At 41.6% G+C, this 23031-nt stretch overlaps 1 protein-coding gene across 1 annotated transcript in view; it reads right to left on the reverse strand.

Moving 5' to 3' along the window:
- Nucleotides 1-921: 921 nt before the first annotated feature.
- Nucleotides 922-23031, reverse strand: part of cux2b (cut-like homeobox 2b) — a 171895-nt gene continuing 149785 nt past the window's right edge. The window contains 17 exon segments of the mRNA XM_034133242.1: nt 922-2668; nt 4071-4347; nt 4633-4821; nt 5470-5624; nt 5626-5764; nt 7045-7210; nt 9331-9609; nt 10290-10873; nt 13388-13489; nt 16315-16531; nt 17662-18056; nt 19015-19114; nt 19434-19482; nt 19908-19966; nt 20688-20843; nt 21439-21537; nt 22934-22982. Coding sequence (XP_033989133.1) covers nt 1963-2668; nt 4071-4347; nt 4633-4821; nt 5470-5624; nt 5626-5764; nt 7045-7210; nt 9331-9609; nt 10290-10873; nt 13388-13489; nt 16315-16531; nt 17662-18056; nt 19015-19114; nt 19434-19482; nt 19908-19966; nt 20688-20843; nt 21439-21537; nt 22934-22982 — 3721 coding nt within the window. The 3' untranslated portion in view covers nt 922-1962.

Consider the following 23031-nt stretch of genomic DNA (forward strand, 5'->3'; position numbering starts at 1 on the left):
GTAGTGTTTCTCACGGCAGGTTTGCATATCAAACCGCCCCACATCGCAGTATTCTAGCTACAATAAATGACCCACATTTTTAAAAAGTGCACTCAATCAGGGTTGAGGAGGATCATATTATACACATATAATATTAGCTCACAGCAGCATGTTCTTTGTAAAAGACAGATTGTGTTCGTTAAAACTCGCTTCATGTTTTCGATCACGTCTGAGGCATGATACAGATCTGATCCCTCCATTGGTTCTAGTAGAGTGGTGCAGGAATGAGTGCTTGAACCCAGAAATGACTATTAGCATTAGCATTTTACCACTTCTCAGTCCCTCGTCTTGTTTTTAGAGTTTGTGTTTGGCTAGCTACCTAAAATGAAGGTCTGTGGTTAACACAAGCTGAATAGATTTCACGTAAAACATGTCAGTAAATACCCACTGAATATGAATTTATAAAACAGCGGTTGCTAACAAGTGTCTAAATGAGACGACTAAACGTCATCACGCCCAACATTAGCCTCCTTTAGCTTAGCGGTGGTGACGTGAAGTCATGTGACCGTGCTGTAGTTCCTTTATAGCCCAACATTAGCCTCCTTTAGCTTAGCGGTGGTGACGTGAAGTCATGTGACCGTGCTGTAGTTCCTTTATAGCCCAACATTAGCTTTTGGAGTTTGCATCCTTGTATCCTGTCATGTGATCATTCTGTAGTTTGTTTATATCCAAACGTTAGCTTTTGACTTCTGGATATTGCATTCCCTCGTTAACTATTATAAAAGTGGTGTTAATATGTGGAGATTATCCTGCTGAATAAAATGTGTAAGTATCATAAAAGTGTGTTTGCCACATAGAAGATTATCTGCAATAATCACATTTTGTCGAGGAAGCTCTTTGCGATGCTAACATTTGAGTTAGCCTACAAACATACGTCATCTGCACCACTCTATAAGTGTGTGTCATGTTTATGTATAAGAATGAAACACATGGTCATTGCATGATGTGCATCAACATAATCTGAGGTAAACCAGGTGTCCTGTTACAGTCTGAGAACCAGCGCCTTGGAGGGTCAGAGAGGTAAATCTGAAAGAAACCGTGTAAACTGTGCTCGTGTAGTGAACGTCTCACTTACTGAAGCACAAGGGCCCTAAACTGTAAACCTCAAGGATTATACAAAGAAAGAAAACAGAAACACTAAAAGTACTCTACTCATTCGATTCTCCTTTTTTCTTGTTTTTTGCAGGGTTTTCAACTTTTTTTTTCTCTTGTTTTCGCTCAAGTATAATCACAGGTGACTAACTACAGAGGATAACAGGGTCAGGTGAGTACCATGCTACATCAGGTTTAGAGAAGGCTATTGCAGACAATTCTACAACATGTACAACCACATTTTATACGTGTGAGTTACAAATAGTTCAAAACATATCACCAAGAAACTAAGTTACATACAAGATGTTGAGTATTTAGAGTCTTAAAGGACTATCCCTCAGTCAGTAGGATTTCATGTTACATGACTTAAACTGTCCAGTCTTACAGACAAAATCTGAAAAATTGCTATTCAAAAAGTAGCAAATTTGGTCAATGTCTCTTTTTCAAATAGTTATAGTGCTTTTAATGGCTTAAGACAGGGGTCTTTTTTTAATCTCACCCAGTGGCAATCTACAGAACTTCAGTGTACATTTTATGACACCATAGCTGCAAAAGTCTTCATGTCAAGTCCAATAGGTAAAACAACAGCTAGTGCTGTCACATATATCTCAAAGTAGTATGCATTATCAAAAGAAAAACAACAAATACACAATTATAAACTTTTTTTTTAGTTCTTGCAGGGAATTCAGTTTAGCTTTTCCCGGTGAGTTTTCAGTCTTTTCAGGAGCCAGGCTCCACTCCGAGGAAGATTTAATTTGAGACCCCCTTGTGTGCCGCGAGGGTCATCCGTACTACATACAAGCAAAAAGACGTTGGTGGGGGGGGGTTTAATTAAAACTCCCACTCCAGTGTTTCTTCTCGATTGGCCGCCCTCTCTAACCTGTGGATGATGTTATTGAGGTTGGCCATTTTCTCGTTGCGTCTCTGACTGCTTCTGTTGACTTTGGGGCTTTGCAGCTGGCCGGGGTCCAGGCTGTGATTGGTGCTCGTGGAGGGGGGGTTGGGCGAGATGGGGGCGGAGGAAGAGGGGACGGGGGAGACGGACATCATGAGGCCGGGGGAGGACGCTGCGGACGGGGAGTTCAGGGAAACTTCCAAACTGCTGCGGCACGGCTCCGACGAAGCCTTGAAGCTCACCGGATCCACGGGGGACTTCCCAGACTCTTCCCCCACTCCTTCATGCCTGGACTGGATGTTCCTCTGGGGGCCGTCAGCGTACAGACCCTGACCCGGGCTGCTCATCCCCTCCAGATGAGGCTCCCGACATCCAGACATTGCATCCTCGTGCTCGCTTTTCAGCTGTGGGAACTGCACGGCGGTGGAGAAACACTGGACCCTGGAGGACTTCATCAGCTCACCTCCCTCTTCTTCCTGTTTGACGTGAGGCAGGGAGGTGTGGATGTGTCCTGAAGGGGGTCTGCGGTCCTCCCCTTCTGAGGGCGGGCTCCGTGTCGCTGAGGGAGAGTAGCTGTGAGGCTCAGCATCCATGTCGTTGTCTTGCAGACCCTCCATCAAAACCTCCCGTCGCATCCTGGACCTGCGCACAAAAAACTGCTGTTAGACTGTGATTGGTCAACCGCTTAGAGATGTCCCGCCCCTTAGCCTATCACAAACAATGTGTTGGAGCGCTAGCCAATAGGAGCCCCGAGTGTTACATAGTGATGTCATGTCTATGTTCCGGATGTAGCAAAAGGACTCATGTACAATACTTAAGTACATTTACTGTCCACAACTTTTTTAAATACTGGGTTATTAGTAGTACAATAGTGCAATGTGTTTGTACAGTATATGTAAAAAGTAAGTGTTAAATAAAAAGTAGTAGAGCAAAAAGTATGACAAGTTTGTCAAAATAGTACTTAAAGGGGACCTATCATGCAAAATGCACTTGTGTACGTCTTTTATACATGAATATGTGTCCCCGGTGTTCCAGGGAACTCACCAAGTGTCAGAAAACACAACCCTCTCTATTTTCCTCCATACCCAAATCTCTAAAAAAGGGGCTGCAACGGATCTGATAAAAACTGATCCAGATTTGAACACTGTCCTGACGTCAGGACGGTGGCGCTACGGCTATTGGGCCAACTCCACCAATCAGGAGGAGACAGCCACGGCCATTGCCGTTCGAAAGCGCTGGAGACGCTGTAGTACATATGCCAGGCCAGTAGATGGTGCTGTTCTCACTGAATCAGCCCTTGCTAAAACAGATCTAAAAAATGTAAAATTGAGCAAAATGAGGCATGGCTAAAATGCATGATCTGTTTGGTATTTTGAAAAAGAAAAAGTATAAATATGCCTTATATAGGTATGGTCCTACACTATATTATTCAAATATAGCATGATAGGTCCACTTTAAGTACAGTACTTGAGTAAATGTACACTCCTAGTTGCAGTTTACAGTGAGACAGCAGTAAAACGGTTGTACGTGTCTGTGGTTGTGGATACTTGCGTACATGTACTAAGTTACTGTCCACAACTGTGGAGGAAGAATCAGTTGTTAGTAGTACAGTAGTGCATCACATAGTATAAGCATACCATGTTTTATACCTAAAAAGTATGATAATTGCCTCAGAAATGTAGTGGAGCAGAAATAATAAGCAGCCTTAAATGGAACTATTCAAGTACAACTCTTTTATTTAGGTCTTAATGTGTGCATATGTATAAATGTGTCTGTTGATTGTGTATACAGTATATAGGTATATACATATTTGCATACATATTTTTATATATATTTGTTGTTTTTGTATTCAGGATTGTGGGAAATGGTATTTCGATCTCTGTCTGTACACACAAACTGAAAGATTGACAATAAAGTTTACTTTGATTTTGATCAGAGCTGGTTGTTCGTGCCTGTAGTTGTGGAACCAGTTGATGACAATGTGTTTGAGCATTAGCCAATAGGAGCTCACTATGTTTTACATTTTACAGCTGGTTGTACGTGCCTGTAGTTGTGGAACCAGTTGATGACGGTGTTGGTCTTCAGGTGGAGCTGCGAGGCCAGGATCTCGATGGTGTTCTGGGAGGGGTATGGCTCCAGGAGGTAGGCCTTCCTCAGCTCCTCCTTCTCCTCAGCGCCCAGCACCACCCGGATTTTCTTGGCCTGGCTGTAGGGGCAGAGGTCCAGAGAGGCCAGCGCCGGGCTCACACACTCCGACCGGACGCTCGGGGAGTCGCTGTCCGAACCCGTGCTCAGCAGACCGTAGCGCCTCTTCAGGTACGCTGAAGAGATACGATACGATAATACTTTAATGGTCAGATCAAGTCTCAAATGTGACTTGCATCACAGCAGCTCCATGTGTCACATCAACATATCCTTGGACCCTCACATCGTACAAGGAAACACTTCCAAAGAAACCCCACAGTTAATGGGGAAAAATGGAAGAAACCTTGAGGAGAGCAACAGAGGAGGGATCCCTCTCCCAGGACGGACAGACGTGCAATAGATGCCGTGTGTATATATACATATTCATGGCTCCTACAGAGACACATCGTGCACACACACACCTTTCTTCTCCATCTTCTTCATGGCCCGCAGCTTGTCCACGTTGTGCGGGTCGTTGAGCCACAGCTGCATGCGGACGAACGGCTCGCGGCCCTTCAGGCTCAGCTTGTGCCAGGGCTTTGGTCTGGAGAGCAGGTCGGACACGGAGCCCTGCGTCAGGCCCAGGACCGTCTCCCCGAACAGACGCTGGCCTGCGGAGACACACATACACACACACACCGTTCAGTTAGCAAGAACTCAAAATGAACAAGTCTAACACACATAAACCCAAGATACCCAACAAATCAGCCCCCCCCCTTGCCTTCACCTGCAATATGTAACTTAAAGGTCACCTATTGTGCAAAATCCACTTGTTCATGTCTCTTCTACATCAACATGTAGAAGAGACTCTGTGTAAACAGACTCTGAAAGCTTCAGAGTTTATCACCTGAATCTCCTCCTATTCAAGAATCAGCACTTTTGAAACAGGGCTGAAACAGAGGGGATTATGGGATGCTGCAATGATCTGTTTGGTGTTTGGAGCCAAACACTTCAGAGACATGTTTTGTATATATCTGAGACCTGTAATATATTGATGAAAAACAGTATAATAGGGGACCTTTAAAAGACACCCATACGGACCAGGAAAATACTAAAAATGACCACGTGAAACATACAAAAATGAAAATGCCACTGAAAGACACTTACATGTACAAGGACTACGGAAAGGGGGCAAAAAACTACAAAGCGACACCTTCACCTGCAATATGTAACTTTAAAGAGACACTTAGGGACCAGGAAGAGACTCAAAATGACCAAGCGAAACATAAAAAAGCCTTGAATCTTGAACTCAGACCCACCCAGGTTGTTGTCTGTCAGCACCTCCTTCACCTTCTTGGTGATAGTGTAGGTGTCGAGCTCCGAGGCGACGGCCACCAGCTCCTGGATGCCCAGCGGCTGGGGCGGCTGCTGGGGGGCCATGAGGCCGGGGGGAGGCTTCCCTCCATCGGGGTGGGGGGGGCAGCAGCAGGCCCTCTGGCTGCTGGTTCTCCTTGCTGCTCTCCAGAGACAGGCTGCCGGGCTCCAGGGGGCTCTCAGCGGGGGAGGGGGGCGGCGAGGGGGACGACTGGGCCGTCACCGGGCTCTGATCTGCATCTTAAGGAGAAAAGGACATTTAAAAACAACTTTCACAACAACGAATTTTTTAACGTATGCAACAATTAGTTTTTCTTTTGGACGCCTTCAAAGGACTAAACTTACTTTTTTCTGTCTTTATTTCCCACATTTGAAATTGAACAGGCCAAACGGGCATTAACCCAAGATACCTAGAAAGTAAGTGCCCCAACGCGACTTCATCGGCAAAATATAATTTAAAGAGACACACTGGGTGTTTCTCAATCTCGAGTACGCTTGCTTGGTAGCACATGTCTGCCGAGCATCTTGCTTCAGAAGCGAGTCAAGAATACTTCCTGGCATTCGGAAAACGAAGAGTGGAACAGGCTAGCAAGTGTGCAGGTGTGCGTCATATGAGAGGCCCCGCCTTACATCTTCCGCCACAGATTTGGGGAAATTGGTCCGTGCGCAAAGCATTGTGGGGATTTTAAGTCTACTCATGTGCAGCCTCGATATTTCTCCAAACGGAGTACGCCGGGCTCGGTAGATTTCCAAGTATGCTGGACATTGGAACAGTACTTCGGCGGCACTCGATGACATAGTATGCTTGAAATAGTGGCTCTGAAGCAGCTTTACTCGAGATTGAGAAACACCCTCTGACCAGGAAGAGATTCAAAATGGCCAAAAAGAGACTTACATGGAAGGTGGGCAAAATACTACAAAGAGATGCACAACACGCAGACAACAAATTGATACAGAAATACCCAAAGAATTACAAAGAAGTGACTGAAACCAACAGCAAAGACAAACAAAATGGCTATAAAGACCTTCAAATTGACCATCAAGAGACACAAAATGGCTACAAAGACACAAAATGGCTACAAAGACACTAAATGTGCACAAAAAACTGATATAAAATGACCTGAAAATGATGAAAAACAAAAAGTGATCAGAACAAATGATTTTTGGCACTAACTCATCTCAAGTGTGATTCTGGCTTCTCTTTGTGTGTGTGTGTGTGTGTGTGTGTGTGTGTGTGTGTGTGTGTGTGTGTGTGTGTGTGTGTGTGTGTGTGTGTGTGTGTGTGTGTGTGTTAATGTGTGTGTGTGTGTGTGTGTGTGTGTGTGTGTGTGTGTGTTAATGTGTGTGTGTGTGTGTGTGTGTGTGTGTGTGTGTGTGTGTGTTACTGTGTGTGTGTGTGTGTTGTGTGTGTGTGTGTGTGTGTGTGTGTGTGTGTGTGTGTGTGTGTGTTCATGTGTGTGTGTGTGTGTGTGTGTGTGTGTGTGTGTGTGTGTGTGTGTTAATGTGTGTGTGTGTCTCACCCAGAGTGTGTCCGTGGTGGAGGGGCGGGTTGAGGCTCTGGCCCAGTTGGTCCAGGAGCCACAGCTGCATGCGGATGAACGGCTCGCGACCTTTCTGAGTCAGTTTGCTCCAGGGTTTGGGTCGGGACAGCATGTCGGACACAGAGCCCTGAGACAGACCCAGGATCTGCAGAACACACAGGGAAGTATAACTTAATACATATAACACAGGTAATTATACTTTATATATGTAATACAGGTTAATGCAACCTGCACCTGCACCATATCACACAGCTTAAAATATGATATATATTTCTTACAGGTAAATATAGTTTACATATACAATACAGGTGCAGGTGCATTTGATCAGCACCATCAATTACAGGTTTATATAGTTTTTATATATATATATAATACAGGTTGTTTCATTGTACCTGCAACTGCACCATAAAACACATTTAAATATATTTTATATATCAAATACAGCTAATTATACGTTGTATATGTAATACAGGTTAATGCATGTAACCTGCACATGCTTTTTGTGACAATACGAACAAGAAATGTATTAAAGAAATGATAATGACACAGTACAGAAGCTCTTTCTGTAAAGCCTCAGTGATGCACTTTGAGCAAACAGCCACTAGAGGGCGATGGTACATTACAAATATTTATGATAAGTCATTTTTTTACTGGTAGTTTAAGCACTTTTCATGGAGATAAAGAACATCCATGGTCATGAGTTTATTCACTAAGACAACAACTAGGATAACGCCCCTAAAGACTTTCAGACAGCTTCTAGTTTACCTGCTTGAAATCAAACACAGCATTTCAGAGCACTCAAATCCTCTTTTCTTTTTAAGTCTACACACTGGACCTGGTCTTGGACTTGCCTCAGTTAATTTGGTTTGCTAATAATGATTACATATAGGACTAGGATGCCCATGCAGAGCTGACACCAGGGACATAATGAGCACCATTTAACGCCTCGAAAAATATATGCAAATTAGCTGCTTATATTTTGAACATCCAAAAGCCATTTGGTTTGAAGACTGAAAATATTATTTTGCAAGCTGGTTGTGTACGATGCAACTGCAATATGATTACCATATCAAAAGTCACAAGTTATATTATGGGACTTTATTAAATATGTCTACTCAGTGTCAAATTCTTATGCTATCCTCTGCTAGTGTATGAGAAGTCCTTGGTTCAGGAGTATGATTGTTCTCGTATTTTCACATTTTGTTGCAGTGAGAACAGATTCTACATTAGCATACAAGCGTGTTGCATGAGATTTATTTTAAAGATATATAATGTTCATTTTCAGCTTCATATCAGTCTCTACTTTAAAGAGTCCTCTCCTGCTGATGTTCATGTGTATATCAGTATGTAGTGTCTCTACTTTAAAGAGTCCTCTCCTGCTGATGTTCAGGTGTATATCAGTATGTAGTGTCTCTACTTTAAAGAGTCCTCTCCTGCTGATGTTCAGGTGTATATCAGTATGTAGTGTCTCTACTTTAAAGAGTCCTCTCCTGCTGATGTTCAGGTGTATATCAGTATGTAGTGTCTCTACTTTAAAGAGTCCTCTCCTGCTGATGTTCAGGTGTATATCAGTATGTAGTGTCTCTACTTTAAAGAGTCCTCTCCTGCTGATGTTCAGGTGTTTATCAGTATGTAGTGTCTCTACTTTAAAGAGTCCTCTCCTGCTGATGTTCAGGTGTATATCAGTATGTAGTGTCTCTACTTTAAAGAGTCCTCTCCTGCTGATGTTCAGGTGTATATCAGTATGTAGTGTCTCTACTTTAAAGAGTCCTCTCCTGCTGATGTTCAGGTGTATATCAGTATGTAGTGTCTCTACTTTAAAGAGTCCTCTCCTGCTGATGTTCAGGTGTATATCAGTATGTAGTGTCTCTACTTTAAAGAGTCCTCTCCTGCTGATGCTCAGGTGTATATCAGTATGTAGTGTCTCTACTTTAAAGAGTCCTCTCCTGCTGATGTTCAGGTGTATATCAGTATGTAGTGTCTCTACTTTAAAGAGTCCTCTCCTGCTGATGTTCAGGTGTATATCAGTATGTAGTGTCTCTACTTTAAAGAGTCCTCTCCTGCTAATGTTCAGGTGTATATCAGTATGTAGTGTCTCGGCTCTGTTGTGATTGGTCAACCGATCACAAGCTCTAGCCAATAGAAGCGCAAGTGTTACATCATGATGTCACTATGTTCAGGAAGTCAACAAAGGAGTCCAATGGAGGCGTTTACACACAAAAACCTATATAACACAGAAAGCAGATTCATAACACTCTTTCATACCTTCTCTCCAAAGATCCTCTGACAGATGCCGTTCTTAGCCAGCTTCTCCTTCACCTGGCGGGTGAGCTCCAGCGTGTCCACCTCGCGGTACATGTACATCTCATACTGCTCTGGGGTCAGCGGGGGCACGGTGGGCTTCAGGGCGCGCGGGATGTAAGCCGGATAGTAAGAGAGTCCTCCTCGTGGTCCTGGACCCGGAGACTCCCCGCTCACAGAGGTGTCCGACTCCACCTTCACCTCCACCACCTTCATAAGTGTTGGGAACATAGTGAATGAACTCTTCCAATATGAGAGTAACATGATAACAAAGGTATCCCAACTGTAGCTGTGTACATGACAGGATGTATGATTACCTAGAAGAGCATCAGGACTGTTTGAGGCATATGATAGCTATGTGATTAACATGATGATTCAGCCTCTATGGAGATAGACATATGACAAGCATGCTCATTTCTGACGTGGAGCTAATCTGAAGTAAACATTGAATACTGCTTTCTATTCCTCCATCTTGTGACTGTGTAACTCCCTCTCTTGGATATCAGCATGTGAAGGACACTGTTCAGGAACTAGTTGATGCTCTGTATGTGATGACTACTTCCATTCTGGAGAGGATCAGAGATACATGGATCCTGAGATTGAAGATAGGTTTTGAGAAAGTCAGAATTGTGAGATTTTGAGAAAAAGTCAGATTCTTGAGATTTTGAGAAAAAGTCAGATTTTGGAGAAAAAGTCAGATATTTGAGAAAAAGTCAGAATTTGGATTTTTTTTTGAAAAAGTCAGAATTTTGGGGAAAAGTCAACATTTTGAGAAAAAGTCCGAATTTTGAGAAAAAGTCCGAATTTTGAGAAAAAGTCTGAATTTGAGATTGAAGCTCAAGCCGGTGACCAGTGAGTAACAGTAACATCACTACTAAAGAGTAAAATATATAAAATATATATATATATATATTCACCTTCACCAGCTCCTCCTCGGCCCCCGATGCCTCCTCACTGTTTGTTTGAAACTCTCCATTTTCCAGGCGGGGCCACGGTCGGGGGAGAACTGGGGGTCCAGAGGAGGAGGTGGAAGACAGGGAGGGGGAGACTGAATTAAAAGGTAGAGAACTCCCTCCTCCACTGAGCACCATGGACCCCCGCTCGTGGCTCCAGTGCTGGTCGAAGTAGCTCCCCACCTCCCCGATTTCAGACTTCACTTTGCGGATGATGTTCTGCACGAAAGCAGCGGGGGAGAGGACGCTGAGGGGGGTCTGCGGGCTGCTGATTGGGTTAGCCATGCAGAGGGTGACTCCACCCTCTTCCTGTTTGATGGACAGGGGTCTCTGTGGGGCTCTGGAGCGCTCGGGGGGGCCCAGACGCTCCACCTGAGGGCCGGATCCAACAGAGGGGCTCCTCCCACAGACCTCCATCTCCATGATGGCGTGTTGCTGCGCCTCCATCTCCCTCCTCGCCTGCACCAGGATGTTCTTTATGGTGTCATCGGAGCTGCTGCCCGGCCCGATGCTGCTGCGGCCCGACGACGAGCTGAGGAGAGACCGCCCCTCGCCTGGGACACACACACACTCTGACTTTAAAAACACATCTTGAAAACACACTCTGACTTTAAAAACACATCTTGAAAACACACTCTGACTTTAAAAACACATTTTGAAAACACACTCTGACTTTAAAAACAACTTTTGATAAGACTTGTTTTGCCAGATGAGATAAGTTATGCAGTGTGCATACTTGCTTCTTACTGTGTAACTTTTTCTATGCAACCAATGTCTGTAATGCATTAAAGATAGCATACTTACATTGTTATAAGCACTCATAAGTATTCACATTTGATCCCACAGGCCATAAGACTGCTAAACACCTGAGCTCTGTTAAGTGCCCCGATAAACATTCCTGTTTGTTTTGAACCGCAATCAGCCGTATTTAATTGTGTCTTAATTTACATTATTTAATTTCATCTTCTGTTCTTGTACATGTATATAGACTTTTTGCACTACATTGTATTTTATTATATATGTTGCATTGTTGGAGGAGCTCAGGTCAGAATCATTTCATTGCCATTTCTACACTGTAGCTTTGTGCATATGACAATAACACCTTTGAATCTTTTTGAATCTTGAATTGTTTTTTAACCGTAAGAAAGATTTCTAAAATCACTTTTTGGTAGGTACAAAAATGTTGCAAATTTGTTTTTGGTTTCAAGTTAGATAATATATTTTTTGGGAAGTGATACTGTGTGTAGGAGTTGATGTTCAACCCTAAGGTAACACTTTCTATACAACCCATGTCTATAATGCATAATTAACAGACTGAAAATGTGTTATAATCTGTTTATAGCTCTGTATAATCATAGTTATAAGCACTCATATTTATAAAGCTTCCCAAAAACACACTCTGACTCTGAGGCTTTTAAAAACAGCTTTCTATAAGAATGTGTTTTGCCAGATGAAGGTTACGACTCAAATGTTGCTCATAAACCTTTTTTGTTTTTTGTTTGAAGCTATGCAGTGTGCATTCTTGAAGCTTTGCGTAACTCTTACTCAGCAACCGATGTCTACGGTTCATACATATTTGATGCTCACTCACTGACATATTTTTTTCAGGATGCAAAAAAAAATGATCAAAGTTCATAATAAAAGATATATATATATATAATTGTTTTGCAATGGACAATAGTCACAGTTAAAGTGGACCTATCATGCTATTTGTAGGCAATAGCATAGGTCTCAGATATATAAAAATCATGTCTATGAAGTGTTTTGCTCAAAATACCAAACAGATCACCCATTCTAGCCATGCCTCATATCCCTCTGTTTCACTTCCTGTTTCAAAAGTGCTGATTTGGGTATAAAGCTTTAAAAAATAAAAAAGGAGGGGTCTGAGCTCATGCGGGACCCGGCAGCTACTGTCTAAACTAAATACTGCCGTGATGAAACGCCATATCATGGATTATCAAGGATTCTTTCTGAAACAGTATGGAGCTCAAAGGCTTTCTCTCTTGCCGGTTATACCACAAGGTGAGTTCCTTTTTATTTCCTGCTTCTTCACACACATGCTCTCCAGTACAGGTTAGCTCTGAGTGTTAGCGATGCTAATGTAAACACAGACCATATTACGTCCAAAACAGTCGGGCATTGTTTCTGATAGCAACGTTTCTGATAGGGCCGTGGGTCCACATTTCAGATATTACGTCATATCGGACGCTAATCTGGATCAGCTCCGTTGTTCCCCGTTTTTAGAGATTTGGGTACGGAGGAAAAGAGAGAGGGTTTTATTTTCTGATGCTGCGTGAGTTCCCCGACACACCGGGGACACATATTTAAGTATAAAAGACATCAAAACGTGCATTTTGCATGATAGGTCCCCTTTAAAATGTATAATAATGTGGTTAAAAGTTTACCAGTGGGCTTGTTTACTTTAATAAGAGTTATTTATTTATTTAACCTTTTCTTTATTATAACGGTGATTATAATACATCACAACCTTGAGAAAATACAATACATATTAGTTAAATAAATTCATTGCATAAGCAGTATTTATTGAGTATTTTGATATTCGACTTTATAAGTAATTATAAAATGCTTCATAATGTTATATTATTTTTGTTTTACAGCATTATGAATATGTACTTGTTCCTACAATGATTATAAAACAGCAATTTAAGCAGTTTACTGTATAACGCTTTATAAGTACTTAAAAAAAATGCATTATATTGTGGGAATAAGTTACTTCAACTACTACTCTTTGGTTCTTGCAAAAATAAATGTAATGCACGAGCAGTATTTATGCACTGAATGTTAGTATTACGATACATAGAAGTTATAACATGCTTAAAATTATTGTTAAAAATCATTATAAATATGTACGTGTTTCTCCAATGATAATTAAACAGCGATATAAGCAGTTTACTGTATAACAGTTCTTTCAAAAAACGCATTATAGACATGGCTGTTGTGCAACCCTTTCATATTAAGTTGCAACAAAGTGATCCAAATGCATGATAAAGACGGTAAACATCAATACAAGTCAAATCAATCAATATGTCTCTCTGCCTCCCCCTCACCTCCCCTCTGGGACTGGATCTCCTTCTTGGCTTGCTCCAGGATGTTCCTGATGGCGTCGTCTGACCCAGTTTCAGGAGTTCGGATGCGAGGAGTGATGCTCCCTGCCACAGAGGGTAAGAGAGAGAGGAGGGGGGAGAGAGGGTGAGTGGGATGGCTGATCAGAGAGCACTTCCAAGGCTTTGCTTTTGACTGCTAGATCAATGGCTGCCTTTGAGCGCGTGCTGTCTGAGGGTGCAGTGTACGGGAAGCTCAACTTTCAAACGCTGAGAATCTGGGGAGAAAACAAAGTTTAAAAGTAACACTACAAACACGGAGGAGCGAGACGAGAAGAAGAAGGCAGGGATTAGATGCACAGGTCCAGAAATCAAGCCACTAAATGAAGGTTGCATGATGATATGTGCTCTTAAAAATATTAGTATATTGTCGCTGAAACGCTAACAAAAAAAAAATCTCAAACAATTTCCCTATAAACCTTTTCTGAAGGGTTTGAGATAAGAAATGAACGAGAGAAAGGATTAAATCAAGGTCAGGTTGTTTAGTCTATGAGGAAATGATGCTACTTCTCACTTGGTGTATTGCCTCACTTATAACAAATGTGATACGGTATCAAACAAAGGCAACGATTAGATGCACAGGTCCAGAACTAAAGCCACCAAATACAGATTGCATGATGACATCTGCTATAAAATATACAGTATGTGTATACTCTCGCTGACACACTAACTAGTGCTCCAGATAAAAAAGAAACCAGAGAAAGGATCAAATCAAGATGGTTCTGAAAAAGTGAAGCCATTGCAGAAGTGCCTTTAACTTATTAACACATTTCATAGAAGTCTATAAGAAAATTACGCTACTTCTCACCTGACTCATTACCTCAATCAACATTTACCTGATGAGTTTATGGTTTCAATCTCTAGTTTGAAGTCTTCTCCAGTTCAGGATAGTGCTCATTTTGTAAATGATGGTCTCATTAAGAGTCAATTAGAAGATGAAGCAACGTATTACATTACATGTCACTTGTTAGACACTTTTATCCAAAGTGACTTACATACTCAATACTGTGGGTAATCCCCACAGGAGCAATTTGGGGTGAAGTGTCTCAGGGACACAACGACATGCTGACTGCAGTGGGGTTTGAACCTGTGCTCTCCTGATGCGAACACCAACACACTAGTCCACTGCGCCACAGCCTCCCACTATGCTTAAATTGAGACTCCACTGGTTGACAGATTGTATAGAAGTCTATGAGAAAATGACGCTATGGTCTCAATCAAAGGCAAGGATTAGATGCACAGGTCCAGAAATGAAGCCACCAAATAAAGGTTGCATGATGACATGTGCTCTAAAAAAATGATTGTGTTATGGAGGTGTGTGGTGCAGTGGGTTGTGCGTTGGTGTTGGGATCAGGGGGTCACAGGTTCAAACCCCACTGCAGTCAGCATGTCGTTGTGTCCCTGAGACACTTCACCCCAAATTGCTCCTGTAGGGATTGCCCACAGTATTGAGTATGTAAGTCGCTTTGGATAAAAGCGTCTAACAAGTGTCATGTAATGTAATGTTGCTGAAACACTAACAAAACTCAACAGTTTTTCTGATTGTATAGAAGTCTATGAGAAAGTGACGCATGCTTTATTTTTCTCATACTGCCTGTGCTGCAGCACCTCTTTTCACCCTCTGTCTGAAACCAGAGCCCAGTCTGCTCTGATTGGTTAGCTGGCCGGCTCTGTTGTGATTGGTTAACCGCTAAGAGATGTCCCGTCCCTTAGCCTATCACGTAGCGAGTGTTACATAATGACCATAATGATCAGACTTGCTCCCAGTTTGCCTGTTTTTAAATCTCGTTCAAAGACCTACTTGTTCTCCCGTGCTTTTGCAGACCACGTATAACACGTATCAGTCTGTGTTTTCTAAATTGGGGTTTTCTATTTTGTTGTGTTTTCAAATGTGTTTACATCGTGTATGACTGTTCTTTCAGTCTGTGGCTATAAGGATGGTTTTATTGTCTCGTGCTTTTACATTAGTTTAATTTGAAGTTGGATTGGATTGGAGTTCAACAGAAGTAAACAAAGGAGTCCAATGGAGGCGTTTCAGGCAGAGAGAAACTCCCTCTGGATGGAACACAGGGCTTTTAGACCAATTACATGCACAAAAACCTAAATAACAGGGAAAACCACTAAAACCTAAATAACACTCTACAGGAAAGGGAAAACCACAAAGAGCAGAATAGCGCTTCTTTAAGAACCTGAGTACTGTTGGGGAAATAATTTCCTGAGCTCATAACTTTGACCCAGTTTATCAGTTTGTCCTCACTGAGCACGACCTTGAGCAGTGTTTTGTCTCCCTGGTCCTGCCTGCTGGCGTCAGCTGATAGAGGTTATTGTGTTTTATCTTGTTATGCAGCATGTTGATTCTTCTCTCAGAACTAGCTAAATCAGGGGAGTCCAAACTACGGCCCGGGGGCCATTTTGAATCGGCCCTCAGCAAATTAAAAAAGTATAATGGAATATGGCCCACAAATGAAACTTGTGCTTTCCTTATATTGTACTTTTTAAATATAAATGTAAACATATATTACACAGTAGTATTCATGTGTTAATAAGATCACTTTTCAAAGAAATTCAGTCAATTCAAGTTGGAAACATTTTCTAACAAATCTTAGTTGATAAGAAAAAAGCCCAATAACTTATTTCCATAACAAGCGTGAAATCTACCCTTCCTATTTCTCCTGATTATCATCAATCTGAGGCTTCTGTTTTAAGGGATGAGCTGCCAACACTCACAAGCATCATGTACCTACATTTGATTGATTTGGCTAACTTATAACTGAATTTATGAGGCGATATACCTCTAGTGAGGGGCCCAGACCTTCGTATATGTTTCTGTATGTGGCCCTCTGTAAATAATGTACATGATCTCCTCCCCTCACCTCTCTGTCGGACCTGGATGGTCCTCAGAGCCAGGATGTTCTGCTCGTCGGAGATGAACTGCTTCATCTTGATGAACGGCTCCTTCCCCTTCACCGTGAGCTTCCTCCAGGGTTTGGGCCGGGCCAGGATCTCGCTGACGGAGCCCTGAGACAGACCCAGGACGTAGTGCCCGAACACCCGCTGCCCGATGTTGTGCTTCAGCAGCTGCTCCTTCACCTGCGGGGAAAACACTCTTCAATATCAAAGGTGGGAAGTAGTGGAGTACAAATACTTTGTTACTGTACTTAAGTACATGTTTCTGGTATCAGTACTTTACTCCACTACTTATTTTTCTGACAACTTTTTACTTTGACTTCTTACACTTTGAACACAAATACCTGTACTTTCTACTTCTTACATGTTGAACCCAAATACCTGTACTTTCTACTTCTTACATGTTGAACACAAATACCTGTACTTTCTACTTCTTACATGTTGAACCCAAATACCTGTACTTTCTACTTCTTACATGTTGAACCCAAATACCTGTACTTTCTACTTCTTACATGTTGAACCCAAATACCTGTACTTTCTACTTCTTACATTTCCCAAACAGGCTGGTTCCTTAGTTTGAATGTGTGTTTGGTGGCGTGATCATTATTATTTAGAGTCATTGCGTGCCTATTGATTTGAACACGATCCGTGTATCCATCATTTCCTGGTCTTCTCTAAAGAAGAGGGACCAATGAAAACGTTGTCATGTTGCCGTTGTTCAGCATGGAAACATTCATTAGCTAACAATGACATTATTGTTCTATTAATATAAAGGGAGGTCAGGTACTCTTTAAAACAGCTGCTAGTTATGGGTACTTTTTACTGAAGTACATTTCAAAGCCCTCTTTACTTTTACTTGAGTAAAGAAGTTCAGTCAGTACTTCTACTTTCACCAGAGTATTTTTAAACATGAGTATCTGTACTTCTACTTGAGTAAAGGATGTGTGTACTTTTGCCATCTCTGTCCCATATGAGAGTAACATGCTAACAAAGGTATCCCAACTGTAGCTGTGTACATGACAGGATGTATGATTACCTAGAAGAGCATCAGGACTGTTTGAGGCATATGATAGCTATGTGATTAACATGATGATTCAGCCTCTATGGAGATAGACATATGACAAGCATGATCATTTCTGACGTGGAGCTAATCTGAAGTAAACATTGAATTTTGAGATTTTGAGAAAAAGTCAGAATTTTTAGATTTTGACAAAAAGTCAGAATTTTTTGATTTTCAGAAAAAGTCCAACATTTTGAGAAAAAACTCAGTATTGAAGCTCAAGCCGTTGACGAGTGATATTTTTCCAACAAACCTGTACTGCGATGTCGGACGTGTCCAGCTGGTCGTCATCGCCCGTCGTGGAGCTGCCGCTTTCTGATTGGTCGCTGGGCAGGCCTGCGTCCCCGCTGCTGGACCCCGACATCAGGGCCACTTTAGCTGCATAGAGAGCGCTGGGGAAGGCCATGAGACCCTCCTTCTTAAAGTGGAGAGGAGAGGAGAGCAGCGTCTTGTGGAGGACGTGGTCTCCAGACAGCCTGTCCCCGGAGGATAGGGGGGAGACGGAGAAGGGGCGGAGGGGGAGGTCGTGATTGGAGGAGGATCCGTTCATAGGTGGGGAGGTACGGACGTCCAGGTGGGAGGAGGAGGAGGAGAGAGAGGGGGGGGGTCTGGCTGACTCCCTACCTGTGTCCTCAGACCGCTCGTCATCTGGAGACAGGAAACACAACGTCAGGTACGTGGCACAAAATATCAATGTCAATTTCTGTAGATTTTAATTGAACTGTTCAACACAAGGCAAAGTGCTTTACAAAAATGAAACACATTATAAAAGCTCCATTTGCAAAATCAACACGGATAATTATTAAGACAATCAACAAAGAAACAGACAATTAACATAATACAACAATTACTGAAACAAATATAAAACCAGTCGTGGAAAGAAAAATATTACATTTACTCAAGTATAGTATTTAAGTACTGTTTTGATATACTTGTACTTGACTTTAAGCTAGTTGTTGAAAGGTGCTGTATACATAAACTTGCCTTGCTTAAAGTCAAGCACAAGTATGTCAAAACAGTACTTAAATACTATACTTGAGTAAATCTAATGTGTTTCCATCCACGACTGGTTTTTTACTCATTTCAGTATTTATTCTATTATGGAAAATGTCCGTTACCTTGTTTAATATGTTTAATGTTTAATATGTCTTTGTTGATGTAACTGCAACTGAATGATTTTACAATAACATGTTAGATTAGAAAATCATTTGACTGAAGGCTAGTAACTTATTGTTCTCTGTGTAACCTGAATAAATGTGATAACCATTTCTCGTATGTTTGTGTTTGTTTATGGTCTAACAACTATTTATCTATAAATGAGACGTCTCTGCAGCAAACATATTCTGACAGCTGAGTTTGCCCTGAATAATAAGACGTATATTACCTAGGCTTGGACATCAAAGTGTTAAGTAAAAGTACTTAGACGTCACAGTAAAAATACTCCATTCAACATAACAATCCTGTATTGAGAATGGTACTTAAGTATGAGTACACTTGTTGTGGTTAGATGCAAAACTGCCTTTCATTCTCTCAGTAGAATAAAGTTTCAAATGTAATCTGTAGGTTTTATAGATAGACAATCAAACATGAGAACAATGTTTCTTACCAACGTTGTGCAAAATGCGGGCCTTTTCCACCAGGTATTTGTGGGACGGAAGAAAGGCTTCTTTATCCAGAAGAATGGCCTCTGCAGCCTTCGTAGACTCCTGTACACACACACACACACACACACACACACACACACACACACACACACACACACACACACACACACACACACACACACACACACACACACACACGCACACGCACTCACACACACACACACACACACACACACACACACACACACACACACACACACACAGGTGTTATGATGTTATTATTTGATGCATCAGATGTCGTTGATTTGCTTCTAACTGAAAGCAACTGGTGATGCATTCAAAGACATCAGGAAATCATACGTTGGGGAAGAGTCTGTACAATAATAATAATTATATTATAATATTGCAGGATCTTCAGTACCTGGGACGAGCTGCCGTTCGCTGAAGCCAGCGTCATCACCTTGAGGATACTGTGGACAGAGATCAGAAGAACAGATCACACACACTTTATCCAGATTGATTTTGTGACAGTTGCTATATTTAAAAAAACAAATACAATCAAAAAACTGGAATAAATTGATAAATAAGTGAAAACAGAAGACAATTAAATACACATATTTAAATAAAGTGACTTCAATATATACAGTACTGTAACAATAATGCATGTTTATTACAATATATACAGTAGTTTAATAATAATAATAATGTTAATGCTTAAAACCAGTTCATTGCGTGAAGTGATGTGTAATACAGTCATAATAACTCATAAAATACACTAACTAATAAAGCAAGTGCTGTGAATATGACACAGCTGAATAATAATAAATAGCATAGAGTGGTTGAATAATGAACATATATTTAATTAGTGTTAAACTTTTCAGACTGAAAAACTCACCTGAGTTCAGTTTTAATCTCTTCATAATCCATCTGGGATTGCAGTTTAGCTTCTAATCTCTGAAATGGAAAAGAAAGTTTATATGAAAAAGAGTTTGTATTTAAGTCCAACTTTGAGGTACTTTATCTGAGTAACTTCTACTACTACATTGTATATATTTAATTTAATTAACTGTTATCAGCGATGGAGGATATTTGACTTAGTAATATTCTGTTACAAGTAAAAGCATTATACATATTTTATATATGAATGATATAGTAAATGACTGGATTACTATCATTGATGCATGAAAGTGTTCATCACAGCTGGAGCTCATTTTAATCACTTTACATTCTGCTGCTGGATAACCGATAATCATAAATCAATGTTTATTTATTAGTTGATTTATATCTTGTATTAGCTAATAACTAAAGTAACTAAAGCTGTCAGACAAATGTAGGATTAGGAGAATACAGTAGCATGAATTTAAAACACTCAGGTAAAGATAAGTACCTCATAAGTGTAAATAAGTATAGTGCTTGAGTAAATGTACTTCAATACATCACACTACTTGCAATGCATAACAAGTACTTTTGGTACTTTGAGTATATTTATATGCCAATACTTTTGTACTTTTACTTACATATTTAAAGTATGTTTTTGATAGAAATACATACTTGTCGGAATTCAGAGAAAAAAGTCAGAATTCTCTGAAATGAAAGTCTGAATTCTAGATGATCTTTAATATTTAGTATTGCTACTTTAACTTAAAACACTTCTTCCCCATTGGTCCCCGCTCACCTCGATAGCTTCCGTCTTATAGGCCAGCTGGCGCTCCAGCTCTAGCATCTGATTGGCCGAGCTCTCCTGCACCTCCTGCAGAGTGAACTGCAGCCGCTGGATGTTCTCCAGCAGACGCAGCATCTCTCGGTCTTTGACCAGCAGAGAGGCCTCCAGCTGGGAGGGAGAGTCACCCTGAGAGAGGGGGAGAGGGGGGAGAGGGGGAGGAGACAGGGGGGGAGGAAGGAGGAAAGGAAGGAGGAGACAGGGTGAGGAGAAAGTGAGGAAAGGAGGGAGGAAGGGAGGAAAAGTTTGTAAATCACAGAGAATTTGACTAAAGGTTCAAAGTGCATGTATATTTCTGAAGCACCCTCGATGTCCCCAGAGGATATGATGCATTATGCTCTATAGCACTGCATGATCATAGTTAGTATTACACTTGCAGAAATGTCAGAATTCTCTGAAAGAAAAGTTGGAATTCCGAGAATTACAAATTGGAATTCTTAGATTTAATCAGTATTTTGAGATTAATCACAGAATCAAACAAATATTTCAAACAAGACGTGGCCCTAACCCTCGTCTGTAGGAATATCTGCAATGAAAAGCAATATATTATATTACGTTTTGTTTTCTCAGTACCTCTTGTTGCTTACATTTTTTACTCAATGTAACTTGAAGACTTAAAGGATTATCTTATCTTAAATACTGAAGTGCAGTACTTGAGTAAAAGTACTCAGTTCCTGCTCACAGGTCACATGACCCTCACCCTCACCCTGCTGCTGCTGCTGCTGCCCTCTGCTGGACGACCCCTCCCCGCCGTGGATATCTGCTCCTTTAGCCTCTCCACCTCCCTCTGGGCCTTCTCTGCTCTCTACACACACACACACACACACACACACACACCCACACACCACACACACACACACACACACACACACACACACACACACACACACACACACCACACACACACACACAACACACACACACACACACACACCACACACACACACACAACACCACACACACACACACACACACACACACACACACACACACACACACGTTGGATCACAGCTTCTCGTACAGCATCAATTGGCTAATGAGATGATCAAGGTGAGAGCATAAATCAAAAGGAGGCGCCCTTGCTCTGAGATTTTCAGATCCTGAGTGGGGTTTACTCTGCTCCTTTTTATTCCCCACACTGTTTACCTGCTCTGTCACGTGTGTGTGTGTGTGTGTGTGTGTGTGTGTGTGTGTGTGTGCTGTGTGTGTGGTGTGTGTGTGTGTGTGTGTGGTGTGTGTGTGTGTGTGTCCCACCCCCCGCTAATTAATGATTCATTTTGAGAACATTTATCTAGGAGCTGCCGGCAGAGAGAGCGCCAGGGAGGAAAGGGGACGAAAAGAGAGAGGAGGTAAACTTCTAGCAGTAATGTATACGGCACCCCCCCCCCCCCTCCCTTTTCTATTTGTTATTATTATTATTACTATATAATACTCTTTCCCTCCTATTCGATGTTTCTCATTGTAATGACGCCACACCTCAGGCCATTATGATTATAATGTATTATTATTATTATTCTCTCGCTGTGCTTTTATTTAAGTTGTTGGTATGTAAACTGAGATATACCTCGATATCTTTCTACAAGACTAAGGTGACATTATTGTCCCCCATGGAGAGATGCATGTTATATGCGCAGTAACTATTCTGCACACATTTCAGTACGTATGCGGGTGTATGTTATATGTATGTATGTCTACAAAAATGACAATAAAAAGAGTATTAAGTAGTGTAAAGTGAGAATACTGAAGTACAAATACCTCAAATTGTACTGAAGTGTTCTTGAGTAAATGTACTTTGTTACTATCCAGAACATCCATAACATTCACCTGTTTGCAACTTATCAATATTCCAATCACTTGTATATAGACTCTTTCTACTATATTCTATTTTATTTTATTTACTTGCACTATGTTATTGTTGTTGCACTGTTGGAGGAGCCTAAGATGTTCGTTGACTATCTACACTGTAGCTATGTGCACATGACCATAAAAGCCTCGAATCTAGAATCCATCACTGGAGGAAAGGAAGCAATCAAGGCGGCGAGGAATCTGGGCTCAGGTTTACTCTCTAATCACTCGCTGGGGGGAGGGGAGGCAGGAAGTGGGAGGTTGGGGGGGTGTTGGGGGGGGGGGGGGGTCTAATGAAAGCTTGATTACAGGAGTGATTATCTTAACGAAGGAGCGACTCAATCAGCTGCACTCACCTGGTTGGCTTTCTCCAGGTTCAGCACGATGGCGTCCACCTCCTCCGCCCTGAACACACACAAGAGCAGCGTTACTGAGGAGATCTTTAACATGTCAA

This window comes from Trematomus bernacchii, unplaced genomic scaffold (genome assembly GCF_902827165.1).
Source record: "Trematomus bernacchii unplaced genomic scaffold, fTreBer1.1, whole genome shotgun sequence".
NCBI classification, from domain to species: domain Eukaryota; kingdom Metazoa; phylum Chordata; class Actinopteri; order Perciformes; family Nototheniidae; genus Trematomus; species Trematomus bernacchii.